Source organism: Oncorhynchus nerka, linkage group LG5, assembly GCF_034236695.1.
Source record: "Oncorhynchus nerka isolate Pitt River linkage group LG5, Oner_Uvic_2.0, whole genome shotgun sequence".
NCBI lineage: Eukaryota > Metazoa > Chordata > Actinopteri > Salmoniformes > Salmonidae > Oncorhynchus > Oncorhynchus nerka.
In genome coordinates, this window is record NC_088400.1 from 35,633,473 (window position 1) to 35,651,791 (window position 18,319).

Consider the following 18,319-nt stretch of genomic DNA (forward strand, 5'->3'; position numbering starts at 1 on the left):
ACATTTAATGAGGAAACAGCAAGCATTTTTAAACAGTCTGTTTGAGTTGAATTTCTTTCCTAAGTGTTTTTATTTTATTTACACTTTGGCCACAAATATGAGTATAGGATGAGTCAACAACATTATTTAGGTATGAGTTAACGGACTGTGAACTTTTAAAAGTAAGATTTTACTGGACAGTTACTAGGAGCTGGATGTCTCAACTAGTGATGAGGTACCATAAATCACGTGAGACATGTGTTTTGAGTTACGTGCAGTGAATTACACTGGAGTGTCGATTCACAGTGAGAGAAATGAGTTCATTGGTTAGGCAGCGACTGTATTTCCCCACGCAGAGTGTGAATCGGTGCTTTCCTTGGTGGCAACACATTTATGGTTTCATTTCCTAGCGTGGAATGATCAAACCTACTTTTCCGTAAGAGGAACTCCTCGTCGGAATGTTTCCTTTCTGCTCTGCGTTTTGGGAAGAAATTCTTAATGGGCCCAGAGCTCTTACTGGAGTCCTGTAGGAGTGACAGAGAACTGTTAGGAGGGTATGGTACAGAGTCATAGCCAACACAGTGACAGAGAACTGTTAGGAGGGTATGGTACACAGAGTCATAGCCAACACAGTGACAGAGAACTGTTAGGAGGGTATGGTACACAGAGTCATAGCCAACACAGTGACAGAGAACTGTTAGGAGGGTATGGTACACAGAGTCATAGCCAACACAGTGACAGAACTGTTAGGAGGGTATGGTACACAGAGTCATAGCCAACACAGTGACAGAACTGTTAGGAGGGTATGGTACACAGAGTCATAGCCAACACAGTGACAGAGAACTGTTAGGAGGGTATGGTACACAGAGTCATAGCCAACACAGTGACAGAGAACTGTTAGGAGGGTATGGTACACAGAGTCATAGCCAACACAGTGACAGAGAACTGTTAGGAGGGTATGGTACACAGAGTCATAGCCAACACAGTGACACACACCTTCAAGCCAGGGGAAGAACATCACAGTAAATGCAAGCCTACAGTAACACACACACATTGCCTCCATAGACGAAAACATACACGGTGACAAAGTCTTAGAAGTTCCACAAGTATGGGACAGCAGTAACCAAAGAAACCTGGGTCATGTTCATTAGGGCACGCAACAGGAAAATAAAATTACAATTTAAGTAGCCACTCCTCGTTTCAGTCAGGTTTCTTCCATTTGGTGCCTAATGAACACAACCCTGGTATTATTTTTAACAGTTTACTTTTAGAAACAAAAATTGTCCCCTCCGAGTCATTAATTAACACATTTAGTTTTTAGCACAGCCATGTCACACACTTGGTGCTAACTGTGTGGCCTATGTCATCACGTCTGCTATAATGAATCACCTTTACCATTAATGAACTATTGTAAAACCCTCTTATGTAACCCCTCCCATTTTCTAACCTGTAAACTGCCATTCTTTCTTATTTGATCATATACTAGCCAAGGTGCAACAAGAAGCAGCTTCGTTGAAAATAAAGCACACACACACATTTATGCACAATGTGTCCATCTCAATAAATCTCCCTAACAGACCTATTAAAAAGCGGGATGATTGATTCTTTATAAAAAGTGGGTGGGGGGGCGGGGTGAGTGATTCTGCATCAAATTCTACTTGTATCCGTTACCTAGAAATAGCTTTGTGTTACCTAGAAAACAGAACGTCTGCCAGAGGCTCTTGGTGAGTATGGGGATAAAAGACAGACAAGGCAGCAGAGAACACAGGAAACCAACAGCTTACTGCAGAGGAAGAGGCAAACAGAGCAATGACATGCCACTTCAGCACATGGACGCACACATCCACACAGAGGGAGAGCGATAGATCTAGCCTCACCTTCAAGATAGAAGACATCCTCTACAGCAGCCAGTATGGAGAGAGAGACAGAGAGAGAGAGAGATGCATGAGAAGAAAAAAAAAAGTAGGAGAAATTAGAAGAGGGTGAACGGTGAAAATGTCAGTACCCCCCCCCCCCCCCCCTCATCCTGCAGTATGAAGCAAACAGAGTGATGATTCCACAGAGAAAAAGAGAGGGGAAGGGGAGATGCAGCTAATAGCTGCTTTAACCCTGAGGGCATAGAGGATAATGCTGCACTCTGGCTTTAGAATATCGTGAAATCTCACCACAAATGACCTATTTTCAACCTACGTCATTGTCTTTTTGTCAACGTTTTCATGGATCTCAGGAATCTGCAAAACGATAACCATTTTTAAGAGGATTATTCTGGCAAAATAAACGGTCAGTGACCGAGCTCGACGTCACCGCACACTGACCACTTCCCGACCCTGTGGAGTAGCAGCTGGTGCAGCCCACCACCAGGTCAACCTGACAGCCAGACAAGCGCCATTCAAAAGACAAGTCTGTACTGGAATTAATGTAGTTACTTATCACCAACACAACCCCCTCACCTCATCTATACACTGTTTTTATATAGAATCTGGGACCCCCGTTTGCCTACTCATCTGGTAAGAGCTCTGCCCACACAAACAGCTATATCTGACAGGGTTTTTCCAGGGACCCGTTAAACTCATGTTACCGTAAAATACTTAAAGCAGTGCTCTTTACCCCAGGCTCCAAATAAACTTAGTGTGTGCAGGCTTTTGTCCTAACCCAGCACTATATCCTGATTCAAGTAGTCAGCTATTCATCAAGAACCTGAATAGCTCCAGACTCTAGAGGGTTAATGCTGGGCTGGAACAAAACCCTGCTCACACTGCAGCTCTCAGGGTATCAAGACTGAAGAACAAAGAGATGGATATTCTGTAGGTCTGGGTTGGCCTACCTCCTTGTAGCCCAGTGCAGCGGAGGGCTTGAGGGGTGGGGCGGGGCGCAGGCAGCTCAGAGACCAGGGCTTGGTGGTCTTGGGGGGCTCCAGGGGTCCACGGTTGGCCTGGCTGGGGGTGCTGAAGCTGGGCAGGTGAGTGGGGGTGCCCACCATACTGACCGGCTTTCAGTCAGAGAGATGATGGATGTGTGAGGTTCAATGCAAGTTGAATGCAAGTGCCAGCCATGTGTGAAGTACAGTGGATGTTGAAATGGTTCAGCGCAATGAGAGTTCTGGATACATGAAGTGGTGTAGATGTTCTCATACTATGATACTAAGTCTGGAGGGAAATACAGCACAGCCATCTTGTTTAGCGAACATTCTCTACGCAACACAACTTTCTGCATCTTTTCAGAAAGAAATCATGAACAGTGTGCCCATGTCTTTACCTTGATAATGGTGCCCACGGGACTGGCTCCTTCGCTGTAGGCATGGAGATGGTCCAGCCACTCCTGCAGCTCCTGGGGGTTACTGCAGAACACTGTGATGCGATCCATTGTGCTTCCTGCAACACACACACACACTTCAGTGGGTTGCACTTTGCAGGGAAGTTTCAGGCTGGGTTACCTAGAGTTAGGGGTGGGTAAAACTGTTTGCAAGGCGTTTCGTAACGACCACATATAGGGCACCTGGCATGAATCATAACCGTCCACCATGACAGCTGGCGAGTCACGACTGGATGAAAAACTGGATTATGGTGTCATGGTTTAAAAAAATAAACTGTTAGCCAATCCTGTGTCCTGCGGCAAGTAAACAAGACAACTAGGAGGAGTGGTTCTCCCTGCAGCCCTGGCATGTTAATGATCGCATTGCATTAACGCTATGACGGATCATTTCACGTAACTCATTGATGTAGCATCGTTTCCCTCAGTGAACGTTATGAGTCACTGCATCATTAAAACCGAGACGAATCAAGGTTTTTACACCGTTTGGTGTATTGGAATGAGAATGACATAATATAATAGGAAGCTGCTCTATCAGAGGGATGTTAAGTAAGAAATCCTCCATTCATTCGCTAAAAATGAGGCGCAACTGCATTACTGACCTTCGACCCACTGACGTGTAGAGCGTAATGGACCAGTGTGTTAAGATATAGGCCTTTCACAGGAAACCCAATCCTTGGCACTGATTGCAAACTCACTAGAACTAATTTACTTGATGGAACTGCAGACCACACCAAAGCGTATGAAAATGTATGCACCCATTACTGTAAGTCGCTCTGGATAAGAGCGTCTGCTAAATGACTCAAGGCTCCCTCGCTAACCTACGGTACCTGTGATCTCAAAGGTGTAGTGGCCGTTCTCCGTGTCCTCCGTCTGCCTGGAGACTGTGGAGCCTGTCAGCGGCAGCCTTCCCTGGGGGGGGGGGGGGGGGGGACAGAGAGAAAAGAGGGGGGGGTTGACACACTTCCCCAGATTGAGTGCAATTGTTAGGACGCATTAGTTTACCTGGTATATGAAGCCGCTCATGCGCGGACTAGCAGACAGCAGGACCAGCACACTGGGAAACATCATGAGATAGCGCTCCTCCTTCTCCTATGGGGAACACACAAGCAGCGCCACAGAGTCAATCACACAACGACACCCACGGACACTGGTGAGGGCGCTAGCCCATAAGCATTTCAGTGCACCTTTTATCCCTGCTGTAAACTATGTACATGACGAATACTTTTGATTTGAGTTCAAAAGTAAAGAAAACAGGGAATAGGTTTGAAAGATGTTAGATTGGCGTCAGGTGGTGCTTCAAGCAGACCAAAACACAGCCAGATATTTATTCCTCTCAGCTTTCAGATCCTCATAGTCGACCCCCTACACAGAAACCACACTACGTGGAGGGGGATTGGCTTTCCACTCTATATATGGCCAGTCTGGGGTTTCTGATTCATAGTGAAATTAACATAGGCATAACGTATGAGAGGGGGTGGCAATCAGCATATAGGACTCATCTATAGGACTACAGAGGGCAGTGTGAACGGCCCAGTACATCACTGGGGCCAATCTTCCTGCCATCCAGGACCTCTATACCAGGCGGTGTCAGAGAAAGGCCTTAGAAATTGTCAAAGACTCCAGCCACCTCAGTCATAGACTGTTCTCTGCTACTGCACGGAAAGCGGTACCGGAGCGCAAAGTTCCCCCCCCTCCACATCACTGCCACTCTCTGTTGTCATCTATGCATAGTCACTTTAATTAACTATACCTACATGTACATACTACCTCAACTAACCGGTTGTATTCGGCTCATGTGACTAATACAATTTGATCTCCAGAATGTGTTCGACGGAAACAATCTTATCTGTGCCAAATAATGTGGCAATGGCACGTTCAGTCATTTGGAAATGCTATTCACAGGAGCTGAAATAATACAATTCGGGGGAAACAGGTCCTTGTATCAACTCTAAACCTGTGAGGGAACAAACAGGCAGCTGTTTGGAAATTGTATTTCCTGGCAGAGAATGTAAATGGTCTACCTCCCTTTTCTTGTTATTCGCCTAACCACCGTTCATACTGCTCAAAACATTGTTATTTTGAACTTTGACCTTCTCGGAGGTGGTCTGTAGCACTCTCTCTAGGTAGTTGCCCTTACACACAGATCTAGGATAGGCTTACCTTCCCCAGATCCTAACACTTCATATTGGGGGACACCTGTATCCGTTGCTCTCACCTCATTGGTCCCGTTCTGCATGTGGACCAGGGACATGTAGGCCACGTGACCCAGAGACTTCATGCCGTCTCCCTCCCAGCCTCTCACTGGCTCCGACAGGATCTGTAGTTCCAGGTTCTTACGTTTCCGCAGGTCCTGACACTGGGCCTGAAAGGAGACGTGTCCATTACTGTATAGTTCATATGAGAAATTGAAAACACTGTTAATGTGTGCTGGATAGATGAACCATAAGATAGAAGCTGTTTTAAGCCTGGTTTAGTAAGCATTTCCACACTATAATGTCAAATGTCCAGGATATGGCAATGCTGCAACAGGTATAAAGGAACTGTGCATCGTGCAAAAGGTGAGTTACAGAGAACAGTTTACCGGGACCAGAAGGGGGATTCCCCATCTCTCAAAGACAAAATGACAAATCAACACCAACCACGTTCACGTAAATAGGGCTGGTGGACCCAAAATATGCTCAAATACACACCTCACACGTCAAGAGACTACTACAGTGTGTGTGAGTCAACGCTTCCCCGCAAACTCTCAGCCACACTGTGGAAACTTCCTCTCAAACTACTGCTCCAACAGAAAACGGTGTATCATGCTGCTATTTCAGTACACAACCCACCAGAGGAAAACGTTTTTCACTGAGGACATATTACACAGGAAGCAAGATGGTGTTTTTCTTTTCATTAAAACAACCCGAGATGGGCGTATCATCTTGAGAATTTCTCTCATGGAAGAGTGTCTTTTATGTGATGCTCCATCTCAGTTTGGAAACATATGCCCTATACAAGCAACATCTCCAATCTTCTGAGAAGGACAGCCTTCGGTAGTTTCAAATAGCTAAGTGTGCTTTCATCAAGACAGACAGTGATGATTCTTGGTAGTGTGTTAGGTAATATAGACTAGATGATGCTACTGTAGACTAGTGATACAGTACTCAGTGTACACGGCTCATCTCTATGGACCATGTCTACCTAAACATTGCATGAGGAACCACAGGGGTTCTGTACCTACCACCAAGCTTTTAAAAGCCACCGTAACCTTCAAGATGTCACTGTAGTCCGGGTGGGCCTCCTGCAAGATAGTCAACAAATTATAAACATTTAAATAATTTATATCTTACACAATACCCAATTAAAAATGTATAAATCAATCTACATTAAGACGTTTGGGAGGGATACCAATACATGATATTGGGGAGTGACATCTGGAACAGCGGATGTGAGTTAAATCTCAGTTGCATATGGATCCATAGATGGGCTTATAGAGAGTTATGTTGGCTCCAGATGAGGCCTAATGTTTATTTTTTATTTTATTTTACCTTTATTTAACTAGGCAACTAGTTAATTCTTATTTTCAATGACGGCCTAGGAACAGTGGTGAACTGCCTGTTCAGGGGCAGAACGACAGATTTGTACCTTGTTAGCTCGGGGATTTGAACTTGCAAACTTTTGGTTACTAGTCCAACACTCTAACCACTAGGCTACCTCCATATGTCTCTCCAGCTCCTGCAGCAGGATGGGATACTTGTCCAGCCTCATGAAGGGTTTACTCAGGCTGGTGGTCAGGGTCAGGATGCCTGGCGGACTGGCCCCCTGGCTCTCCATGAACGTACCCAGCTCCTCACTACAACAGACACACACAGAGTTTTACTGCTGGGTGACATTGTAAAGAGAGAGAAAATATTCTACCATGGGGAAAATAATCTAGATTTGTTGAATGTGTTTGGTAGTGAAAGAAAAAAGCTGAAAAGGATCCCACAGTATGAAAGATGCTAATTAGTTCAGTGTGAAATCAAAAGTGCCTCACCTGCCTGGAACATAACCACAACTATAGATATCCTGTGTGCAGCTTCCTGTGTGTATTTGGGTGTGTCATGACAGTGTTCTCTCGTCTCTGCAGTGCATGTTTTCACATTAACAATTGCGCAGAAAGAGACCGAGGGGGGAAAAAAACACCAGTTCCACAATAGTGTACATGATTAATTGCGTAACTAACATAATAATTACACAACCACTTGATTCATTGCTCTGTTTGCTCGTTACAACTACATTGCGCGTGATGGCCAGCGCTGTGATTAACTGTTCACAGAGCCTCAGGGCCTGGCTGATTGTAGTGAGGGGGTATGAATGAGGAGGCTACAAACTAAAAAAGGTCACTCACAACGGACAAGAAAGACACAGTTGAGAGCATCCTGACTGGTTGCATCACTGCTTGGTATGGGAACTGCTCAGCCTCCGACCGCAAGGCACTACAGAGGGTAGTGCGAACGGCCCAGTACATCACTGGGGCCGAGCTCACTGCCATCCAGGACGTTTATACCAGGCGATGTCAGAGGAAGGCCATAAAAAATTGTCAAAGACTCCAGCCACCTTAGTCATAGACTGTTCTCTCTCCTACCACCCGGCAAGCGGTACCGGAGCGCCAAGTCTGGGTCCAAGAGGCTTCTAAACAGCTTCTACCCCCAAGCCATAAGACTCCTGAACATCTAGTCAAATGGCTACCCAGACTATTCACATTGCACCCCCCCCCCCCCCCCCTCCCCACACCACTGCCACTCTCTGCTGTCATCTATGCATAGTCACCTTAATTAACTCTACCTACATGTACATACTTCCTCAACTAACCGGTGCCCCCGCACATTGTCTCTGTACCGCACACCCCTGTATATATTGTTATTTGATTTATTTCTTACTGCTGCTCTTTAATTACTTGTTACTTTTATCTCTGAATTCTTATCCATACTTTTTGAAACTGCACTGTTGGTTAGGGGCTTGTAAGTAAGCATTTCACTGTAAGGTGACATCTACCCCTGTTGTATTCGACGTATGTGACTAATACAATTTGATTTGAGAGACCGCTCTGTTGCACCTCTACATTTCCAGAGAAAGTATGACACCTAGTGGGTCAAAGAGAAACTGCAACTACTCTCCAATAGCCTATGGTTATCCACAAAGACATTCCATTTTACTTGCATTACTAAACTTTAAGTTTAAGTTAGCTAAAGCTAACTCTCTCTCCTCTGCTCTCATCCTTCTAGACCTATCGGCTGCCTTCGATACTGTGAACCATCAGATCCTCCACTCCACCCTCTCCGAGTTGGGCATCTCCGGCGCGGCCCACGCTTGGATTGCGTCCTACCTGACAGGTCGCTCCTACCAGGTGGCGTGGCGAGAATCTGTCTCCTCACCACGCGCTCTCACCACTGGCGTCCCCCAGGGCTCTGTTCTAGGCCCTCTCCTATTCTCGCTATACACCAAGTCACTTGGCTCTGTCATAACCTCACATGGTCTCTCCTATCATTGCTATGCAGACGACACACAATTAATCTTCTCCTTTCCCCCTTCTGATGACCAGGTGGCGAATCGCATCTCTGCATGTCTGGCAGACATATCAGTGTGGATGACGGATCACCACCTCAAGCTGAACCTCGGCAAGACGGAGCTGCTCTTCCTCCCGGGAAGGACTGCCCGTTCCATGATCTCGCCATCACGGTTGACAACTCCATTGTGTCCTCCTCCCAGAGCGCTAAGAACCTTGGCGTGATCCTGGACAACACCCTGTCGTTCTCAACTAACATCAAGGCGGTGGCCCGTTCTTGTAGGTTCATGCTCTACAACATCCGCAGAGTACGACCCTGCCTCACACAGGAAGCAGCGCAGGTCCTAATCCAGGCACTTGTCATCTCCCGTCTGGATTACTGCAACTCGCTGTTGGCTGGGCTCCTGCCTGTGCCATTAAACCCTACAACTCATCCAGAACGCCGCAGCCCGTCTGGTGTTCAACCTTCCCAAGTTCTCTCACGTCACCCCGCTCCTCCGCTCTCTCCACTGGCTTCCAGTTGAAGCTCGCATCCGCTACAAGACCATGGTGCTTGCCTACGGAGCTGTGAGGGGAACGGCACCTCAGTACCTCCAGGCTCTGATCAGGCCCTACACCCAAACAAGGGCACTGCGTTCATCCACCTCTGGCCTGCTCGCCTCCCTACCACTGAGGAAGTACAGTTCCCGCGCAGCCCAGTCAAAACTGTTCGCTGCTCTGGCCCCCCAATGGTGGAACAAACTCCCTCACGACGCCAGGACAGCGGAGTCAATCACCACCTTCCGGAGACACCTGAAACCCCACCTCTTTCAGGAATACCTAGGATAGGATAAAGTAATCCTTCTCACCCCCCTTAAAAGATTTAGATGCACTATTGTAAAGTGGCTGTTCCACTGGATGTCTTAAGGTGAACGCACCAATTTGTAAGTCGCTCTGGATAAGAGCGTCTGCTAAATGACTTAAATGTAATGTAAATGTAAACTGATGGACATGTTAATTTACAGTGAAATGTCAATCAAATGTAGACGCATGTCATGCAGAATTGAGATGCCAGTAAGGACTGACCTGTGGTCAGTGAGTACGCAGACAGCCGAGGGGTGACTGGAACAGTATGACCGGTACAGCCTCCTGATCTGACCAATCAGGTTGAGGTAGCAGGCAGCCAATCGCTGCTGGCTCTCTGGAACTCTGCAACACACACAGAAATAAGTGGGTGTGTTAGTTACTAGGACAACAGTTGGGTTGTTCCTGTATGTTTAGTTTCAGATTCCATTCTACATATTGTCCAATAGAGGGAGCATAGTAACCTGAGGCCTCCCCATCTAGAGCTTCAGGTAACTGCCAAAATAAACGAAACACCACCAAGTGTCTTAATAGGGCGTTGGGCCACCATGAGCCGCCAAAACAGCTTCAATGCACCATGGCATAGATTATTGGCATAGTGTCTGGAACTCTATTGGAAAGATGCGATATCATTCTTTGTTGATGGTGGTGATCAAATGCAGTCTCATGCGCCACTCCAGAATCTCCCATAACTGTTCAATTGGGTTGAGATCTGGTGACTGAGACGGCCAGGGCATATGGTTTACGTCGTGTTCAATGCTCATCAAACCATTCAGTGAACACTCGTGCCCTGTCCATGTGGGCATTGTCATCCTATTGGGGCATTGTAGCCAAAATAATGGTCTGCCCAGCATTTTTAGACATGACCCTAAGCATGATGGGATATTAATTGCTTAATTAACTCAGGAACCACACCTGTGTGGAAGCACTTGCTTTCAATATACTTTGTATTCCTCATTTACTCAAGTGTTTCCATTATTTTGTCGGTTACGAGTACATCACAACAAAAACAATTATCCCCAGAATATCTGATAGAAACAGCGGAGTAGGCAGAAAGTGTAGTGACACAGATTAGACATTGGGTTAGGGTAATGTGATTGGACCAATTCAGTTGCCTCAACGAGCAGTGCCCCCCCCCCCCCCACTGTGTCCTCATTACACTCTCATACAGTTCCTTCTGAAAATATTCAGACCCCTTGACTTTTTCCACATTTTATTACCATACAGCCTCATTCTAAAATGGATAAAAATACTCAGCAATCTACACACAATACCCCGTAATGACAAAGCGAAAACAGGTTTCTCAAACTTTTTGCAAATGTATTAAACTGGAACAGGAACACACTACTGTTCAAAAGTTTGGGGTCACTTAGAAATGTCCTCGTTTTTGAAAGAAATGCAAATGTTTTGTTCATTCAAATTACATCTAATTGATCAGAAATACAGTGTAGACATTGTTAATGTTGTAAATGACTATTGCAGCTGGAAGCGGCAGATTTTTAATGGAATATCTACATAGGCGTACAGAGACCCATGATCAGCAACCATCACTCCTGTGTTCCAATGGCACGTTGTGTTAGCTAAACCAAGTTTATAATTTAGAAAGGCCAATTTATCATTAGAAAACCCATTTGCAATTATGTTAGCACAGCTGAAATATGTTGTCCTGATTAAAGAAGCAATAAAACTGGCCTTCTTTAGACTAGTTGAGTATTGGGTTCGATTACAGGCTCAAAATGGCCAGAAACAAAGACCTTTCTTCTGAAACTCGTCAGTCTATTCTTGTTCTGAGAAATGAAGACTATTCCATGCGAGAAATTTCCAAGGAACTTCAGATCTCATACAACGCTGTGTACTACTCCCTTCACAGAACAGCGCAAACTGTAACCAGAATAGAGAGAGAATTTCTAAGTGACCCCAAACCTTTGAACGGTACACACACACATATTTCCTTTATTACCCTCCAACCCTACCACTCCTCTCCCAATTGGAGCAAACTAGTGAACAACAACGCTTAGGCCTGTATTTCCAGCTTATACATACCATATACATTTACAATATATACATTTTATGGTGCATCCTGTTTCCATTGATCATCCTTGAGATGTTTCTACAACTTCATTGGCCCACCTGTGGAAAATTGATTGGACATGATTTGGAAAGGCACTCACCTGTCTATGTAAGATCCCACAGTTGACAGTGCATGTCAGAGAAAAAAACAAGCCATGAAGTTGAAAGAATTATCTGTAGAGCTCAGAGACAGGATTGTGTCGAGGCGCAGATCTGGGGAAGGGTACCAAAAATATGTCTGCAGCATTTAAGGTCCTCAAGAACACAGTGGCATCCATCATTCTTAAATGTAAGAAGTTTGGAACCACCAAGACTCTTCCTAGAGCTGGCCCCCCGGGCCAAACTGAGCAATCGGGGGAGAAGGGCCTTGTTCAGGGAGGTGACCAATAACCGGATGGTCACTCTGACAGAGCTCCAGAGTTCCTCTGTGGAGATGGGAGAAACTTCCCGAAGGACAAGCATCTCTGTAGCACTCCACTAATCAGGCCTTTATGGTAGAGTGACCAGACGGAAGCCACTCCTCAGTAAAAGGCAAATGACAGCCCACTTGGAGTTTGCCAAAAGGCACCTAAAGACTCACAGACCATGAGAAACAAGATTCTCTGGTCTCATGAAAATAAGATGGAATTCTTTGGCCTGAATGCCAAGCGTCTAGTCTGGAGGAAACCTGGCAGTATTCCTACGGTGAAGCATGGTGGTGGCAGCATCATGTGGTGGGGATGTTTTTCAGCGGCAGGGACTGGGAGACTAGTCAGGCCGGAGGCAAAGATGAAAGAAGCAAAGTACAGAGAGATCCTTGATGAAAACCTGCTCCAGAGCGCTCAGGACCTCAGACTGGGGCGAAGGTTCACCTTCCAACAGGACAAAAACCCTAAGCACACAGCCAAGACAATGCAGGAGTGGCTTCAGGACAAGTCTCTGAATGTCCTTGAGTGGCCCAGCCAGAGCCCGGACTTGAACCCGATCGAACATCTCTGGAGAGAGCTGAAAATAGCTGAGCAACGAAGTTCCCCATCCAACCTGACAGAGCTTGAGAGGATCTGCAGAGAAGAGTGGAAGAAACTCCCCAAATACAGGCGTGCCAAGCTTGTAGCGTCATGCCCAAGAAGACTCAAGGCTGTAATCGCTGCCAAAGGTGCTTCAACAAAGTACTGAGTAAAGGGTCTGAATACTTATGTAAATGTGATATTTCCTTTTTTTATACATTTAAAAAAATGTATAAAACCAGTTTTTGCTTTGTCATTATGGGGTATTGGGTGTAGATTGATGAGGCGAAAAAACGATTTAATCCATTTTAGAATAAGGTTGTAACGTAACAAAATGTCTGAATACTTCCCGAATGCACTGGACACTTACTTGGTGCACTCGTCCAGAGCAAGAACCAGACCCTGCTGGAAGGTGAGGATCTCCTCCAGGTTACCACTCAGACTGCCACTGTCTGTAATGCTCAGCCTGGACACCACACAGTAGAGAACATAGAATTACAATGAGTAGAACAGATATACCTATTAAAAACAACAGCATGTTGCATGGGTCATTCGGAGAGACTCACAATGCCACAAGGCTCTTTAGTAACTGGTATTTCAAAATGTATCTAAACAGTTTGCATCTGAATGAATTGACACCCATCCTTGTTCGCTGAGCTTACTTGTTGCTGGCCTTTAGGGGTCGTAGGTAACAGCTCAACATTGTCTGCAGCTCCTTGACAAACTCCCTCTCATGCTCCAGGATGTCCTGCACCACCTGAGAAAGATAATTTAAATAACCCACATCCTATTAGAGACAGAAACGCTGACACAGCCTAAACTGTTCCGCTAAGCAAAGCTGTAGTGGCCCAGTGCATATAGAGCTGTAGAAAAGGGACATCCAATGGGAGAGGGCCCACTCACCACAGTGTAGTAGTTCTTGGTCAGTTGAGATGCTTTAGGAGACACAGGTTTATCTGCAAGAAGTAAGGTAGTCGGGGGCAAAGTTACAGAGCAGCAAACAGCACACAGAATGAGTGTTGTGCTAAGCATCATAATCTAGTCTGGTGTTAGTACAGCATGCTACCACAGACTCTTTCCCAGCCCTACTCACCACAGGGCTTGACCTCGCGGACATAGTTGCTGGGGAACCAGCCCGTCTTGCCGTTGAGCGAGCCCTCCCACCAGCCGCCCTCCTCCTGGCGCGACACACTGATCAGGTCTCCCTTGTTGAAGGACAGCTCATCCTCGTTGTTCTGCTTGAACTGGAAGCGCGCCTTCACCAGCACCAGCCCGCCTCCGCCGTTCTCCGACATCTCCTGGTTGGGTAGAATAGTTGTCAGTTAACGACTCGTATATACAATTTAACCTATCAGGAAAGTTTGATTTACTATGCATTTATGTAATATGTGAGCCAAGTGTACAAGCCGTTCAGGACAGGCGTACAGGAGTGTGAATATATTTGTAATTACTGGTTAACAGCACATGCTACATTTTTTTTCTCCAATTAGGTCTGTTTCACTGTCAGGGTCATCCTTTTACAAACATGGAATGACACACAAACGACTAACGTGACGGAGTGTGTGTGTGCGTGCGACCTTACTGCTGGTTTGGATTGTCTGGGCAGGGACTTGGACCTGGAAGAGGTGTGTGTGTGTGAGGTGGTGGACTGGCTAGGAGCAGGTGTGCCGGACTGGGGACATGACCTCTCAGTGCCACAGTCTGTGGAAGAGAAAACACACACACCTTAAATAGTTCATTATGATCCACCATGTAGCAATGTGACTGCAAAGGACTCGGAGGTTATATAAATGTTTGTGAGTCTGTCCTTGAATACGACAACTTACATAATTATTTTAATCAAGTACAAAATCACTTTTATTTCTACAATTACACTACTCATAACAGATGAGATGACAGAAATACTTGTCTTTCGCACACACACACACACCACACCAGTTTAAATGGATTTCACACTGTTGAAGCATTGGGCTGTGCAGTGCTAGCAGCTTGTTGATGACAATGTGTTTCAGTGCAGGCTGTTAGCTCTGCGGAGTCCCCAAGGGACAGTGGGCACACAGATGTCTGCAGTGCCTAGCTGACAGAATCACCTCACATCACCTCAACTAGCACACACTGATCCCAGACCAGCCATCTAACACAGACAAGCTGAGAAACCTTGATGTATATCATCATTGACCGACATCAATGACGTAATGGCTCATTATACCTTAAATGTGCTCAAGTAAACCGATGGCGTGGATGGTAGTTTGAGTTGGACAATAACACTGGCAGGTAGACAAAATCATCTTCAAAGAGCTGACTAATAAACTCTTCTCAGTATTCTCTGACAGGAGTAGTCTTGTGAGAGGACTCCCTTTGCAGGCACCGTGATGCATTAGCTTTTAGCTCCAGCAGTACCAACAGAGCTGGGCATGTCTCTGCCACAACCTCTTCCAATGCCAGCTGCAAAAGCTAAGTCAACATTTACATTTACATTTAAGTCATTTAGCAGACGCTCTTATCCAGAGCGACTTACAAATTGGTGCTTTCACCTTATGACATCCAGTGGAACAGCCTGGAACAGCCAGTAGTCAACAACTACACTAAACAGAAACAGAAAAACGCAACACGTAAAGTGTTCGTCCCATGTTTCATGAGTTGAAATGTTAAAAATCCCAGAAATGTTCCATACATACCAAAAGTTTATTTCTCTCAAACACTGAGGAGTATTTCTGTCTATAATAAAAGCACTTTTGTGGGGGAAAAAAACTCATTCTGATTGGCTTGGCCTGGCTCCAAGTGGGTGGATCTATGCCCAGTCATGTGAAATCCATATATTAGGCCCTAATGAATGTATTTCAATTGACTGATTTGCTTATATGAACTGTAACAAAGTCAAATCTGAAATCGTTGCGTGATGCATTTATATTTTTGATCATGTGGACCCATAGCCATCCATTACAACTGAGCCAACACACTACTAGATCAATACCTGGACCGATGTCGGGAGGTGACAGCGAATACTTTCTAAATGAACCAACACGTGAATTTACATGAAACATTTGCAACCTTGTCGGCTGGTACCGAGTCTACATCCACTATCCAAGGAGGGAAAGTGTCCCGGAGTAAAACCTTCATTTAACCTCCTTTCAATATAGGAGCAGATCATCACAAAGCTATTTATACATGTTTTGATAGAGAACCAACCATCTGGAAGGCAAGATTCGCTATATATCCTATTAGTCACACAGACCATTATAAAGAGAATTGATAAAGTGAGATTGGCAGAGGTATCGCTACAGTCTGGAAATGACTGGAGGAAAAAGCACCAGGATCATGTTTTTATTCAACCTTTTAGACCCGAGAAGAGAGATATAAATAAAGTCATTTTCCAAGGTAGATCTGGCCATGTAGGCTACAGGAAAGCCCTGTCCAGATATGAAATGACCGGTGTGCTTTGGTGGTTCAGAGTTCTCCTTTAATAATTGGAGGGCACTCCATACATATATCCATACTGGTTCAGCCAACTATTTCTAGGGCACCGCCAAGAGTCAGTGCCAACCTGGACATCACCCTCATTCCCCATCCCTTTACAACTGCAGATAAGGGGGGAGGAGAAGAAAAACGAAAAGAGCACAAACGGCAGGCCAGTATAGAAGGAATGCTTGTGTTTCTCTTAGCTGTGAGGGGGTGAGTATTCCACATCCCTTTACACATGCAGTGAGATGCCCCAACAAGCCCTGTACTGTCAGCAGCTCCCTCCTCGTGGCCTGGCCACCAATACCTCTCGCAGCTGCACTGTCAGAACGTGCACACAATCACACAGAAACACAGGGAGAGAGACACAGTACTGAGGCCTGTCAGAGGATCATGATAAGCAGAAACACGGAGAGAGATGCCTCTTCTTGAACCCATTAAAGAGTGTGTGACTAACCCAGCCCAACAGCACTAGGCATTTCGAAGACTATTCCATTTCAAGCTGAGAGAGCGAGAGACTCTGGTCCAATCGTCATTCTCCGGCCTTTAACATCGATGCTCTCTAATGAGGATTGGCGCTAAGACAACTTCAAACAGATAACGACACTATTGGATATAGTCAAGTGGTGGCTTTTAGAATTAGCAGCAAAAGCTTGGCGCTAGCAGAAAGTCAAAACAGTGTATCGATTGGAGTGGCTGTGTCAGCTTGCTGTTTGTCACGTGGATGTCTTATAGCCTAGCTGCACTGTTGCTTTGACATGAAATACCATTTCATCATATTGACAATGAGCTCTCTGCCATGTAAATTCCCTTCCTTACAACTGTCTTATTCAGGCTGAGCCAGGTGCCTTCTAATGCAATGTTACAGAAAAGAGCAAGGCATGTTCAGTAGGACATGAGAGCCATGGTAGTCATCAGAGTAAATATGGTACTCTGCAGGAGGCCCTCAGAAACAGACACACAGCCATGCCAGCTGTCTGTGAACAGGGCACCTTTTAAGATTCACCAGGCCTACTGGGACCAATCCAGCAAAAAAATGACACATGCATATTCATTTTATTACACACACACACACAGTATATTTTAAACCACCACGTTGAATGTGGTCAATGCGAGTCTCAGCACTACACAGTTCACACACTAGCACATAGCTGTAAAATGATTCAGTTTTCTACTAGAGCTTACAGCGTGTGAGAGCAGACAGGTTAGTCATGCAAACGTAGCATACACATCAATGATTACAATTTTGCATGATAATAAAGGCAGGTGAGTACATTTTATTTGGGCCTTAACCTTAAGCTCATCATGGTCTTATTCAGTGGGGTACATTGTTTACAACCTTAAAAATAGAAATAGAGAGATAATGTGTGGAGTAGGAATGTCTGTTTAACCCAGTGCATTTCTATCCGACTATTTCGTAGCTGTGCATCCTCCTGAATAAGGCCCGGCAAATAAATACAGTCATTAGACTTACCTTGGGTGGCGAAGTTGACTCCCAGCAGAGTGGTCAGCACTTTGTTAAATTTCTCGCCAGAGTACAGGCACTCTGGTTCAAATCCCTGGCAGGAGAGGAGACCGACACAAAGAAGACACTTTCAATTCAAAAACAAAATACCTGGCTGCTCATATGACAGACTAAAATCAGCAGGGGAAAAGAAGTAGGTATAAAATCATTAGCAACAAAGGTGTAGGAGATACTGCTTGGCTGATTATCACACAGAGAGAATCCTGACCGCAGCCCAGCAACAACAAATAATGGGATGTGACTTACACACAAGAAGACTGCGAGAAAAACAGACATGTTGAATGTGACCCATATTTTTCGTGGCCTAGTGGTTTTGGTAACAAAACAGACGGTTTTCTCCTCATTTGGAGGGTCCCTGAGTGGCGCAGCTGTCTAAGGCACTGCACCTCAGTGCAAAAGGAGTCACTACAGACCCTGGTTCGATTCCAGGCTGTATCACAACCGGCTGTGATTGGGAGTCCCATTGGGCGGCACACAATTGGCCCAGCGTCGTCCGGGTTAGGGTTTGACCGGGTTAGGGTTTGACCTGGGTAGGGTTTGACCTGGGTAGGCAGTCATTGTAAATAAGAGTTTCTTCTTAACTGACTTGCCTAGTTAAAGAAAGGTTCAATAAAA

At 45.5% G+C, this 18,319-nt stretch overlaps 1 protein-coding gene across 5 annotated transcripts in view; it reads right to left on the bottom strand.

The window, feature by feature from the left end:
* Positions 1-18,319, bottom strand: part of LOC115129398 (rho guanine nucleotide exchange factor 6-like) — a 29,265-nt gene that overhangs the window by 4,794 nt on the left and 6,152 nt on the right. For 2 of the 5 annotated variants that reach the window (XM_029659690.2, XM_029659694.2), the window contains exons 3-18: positions 17,654-17,738; positions 14,303-14,421; positions 13,814-14,018; positions 13,624-13,676; positions 13,383-13,477; positions 13,091-13,186; positions 9,887-10,009; positions 6,988-7,126; positions 6,515-6,574; positions 5,507-5,653; positions 4,294-4,380; positions 4,119-4,200; positions 3,235-3,350; positions 2,804-2,968; positions 1,857-1,877; positions 410-503 (exon numbers count right to left, since the gene is read on the bottom strand). In XM_029659690.2, coding sequence (XP_029515550.1) covers positions 410-503; positions 1,857-1,877; positions 2,804-2,968; positions 3,235-3,350; positions 4,119-4,200; positions 4,294-4,380; positions 5,507-5,653; positions 6,515-6,574; positions 6,988-7,126; positions 9,887-10,009; positions 13,091-13,186; positions 13,383-13,477; positions 13,624-13,676; positions 13,814-14,018; positions 14,303-14,421; positions 17,654-17,738 — 1,687 coding nt within the window. Of the gene's footprint in view, positions 1-409; positions 504-1,856; positions 1,878-1,898; positions 2,211-2,803; positions 2,969-3,234; positions 3,351-4,118; positions 4,201-4,293; positions 4,381-5,506; positions 5,654-6,514; positions 6,575-6,987; positions 7,127-9,886; positions 10,010-13,090; positions 13,187-13,382; positions 13,478-13,623; positions 13,677-13,813; positions 14,019-14,302; positions 14,422-17,653; positions 17,739-18,319 lie in introns of those variants that run through there. The other 3 variants (XM_029659692.2, XM_029659691.2, XM_065018592.1) reach the window with 3 other exon arrangements.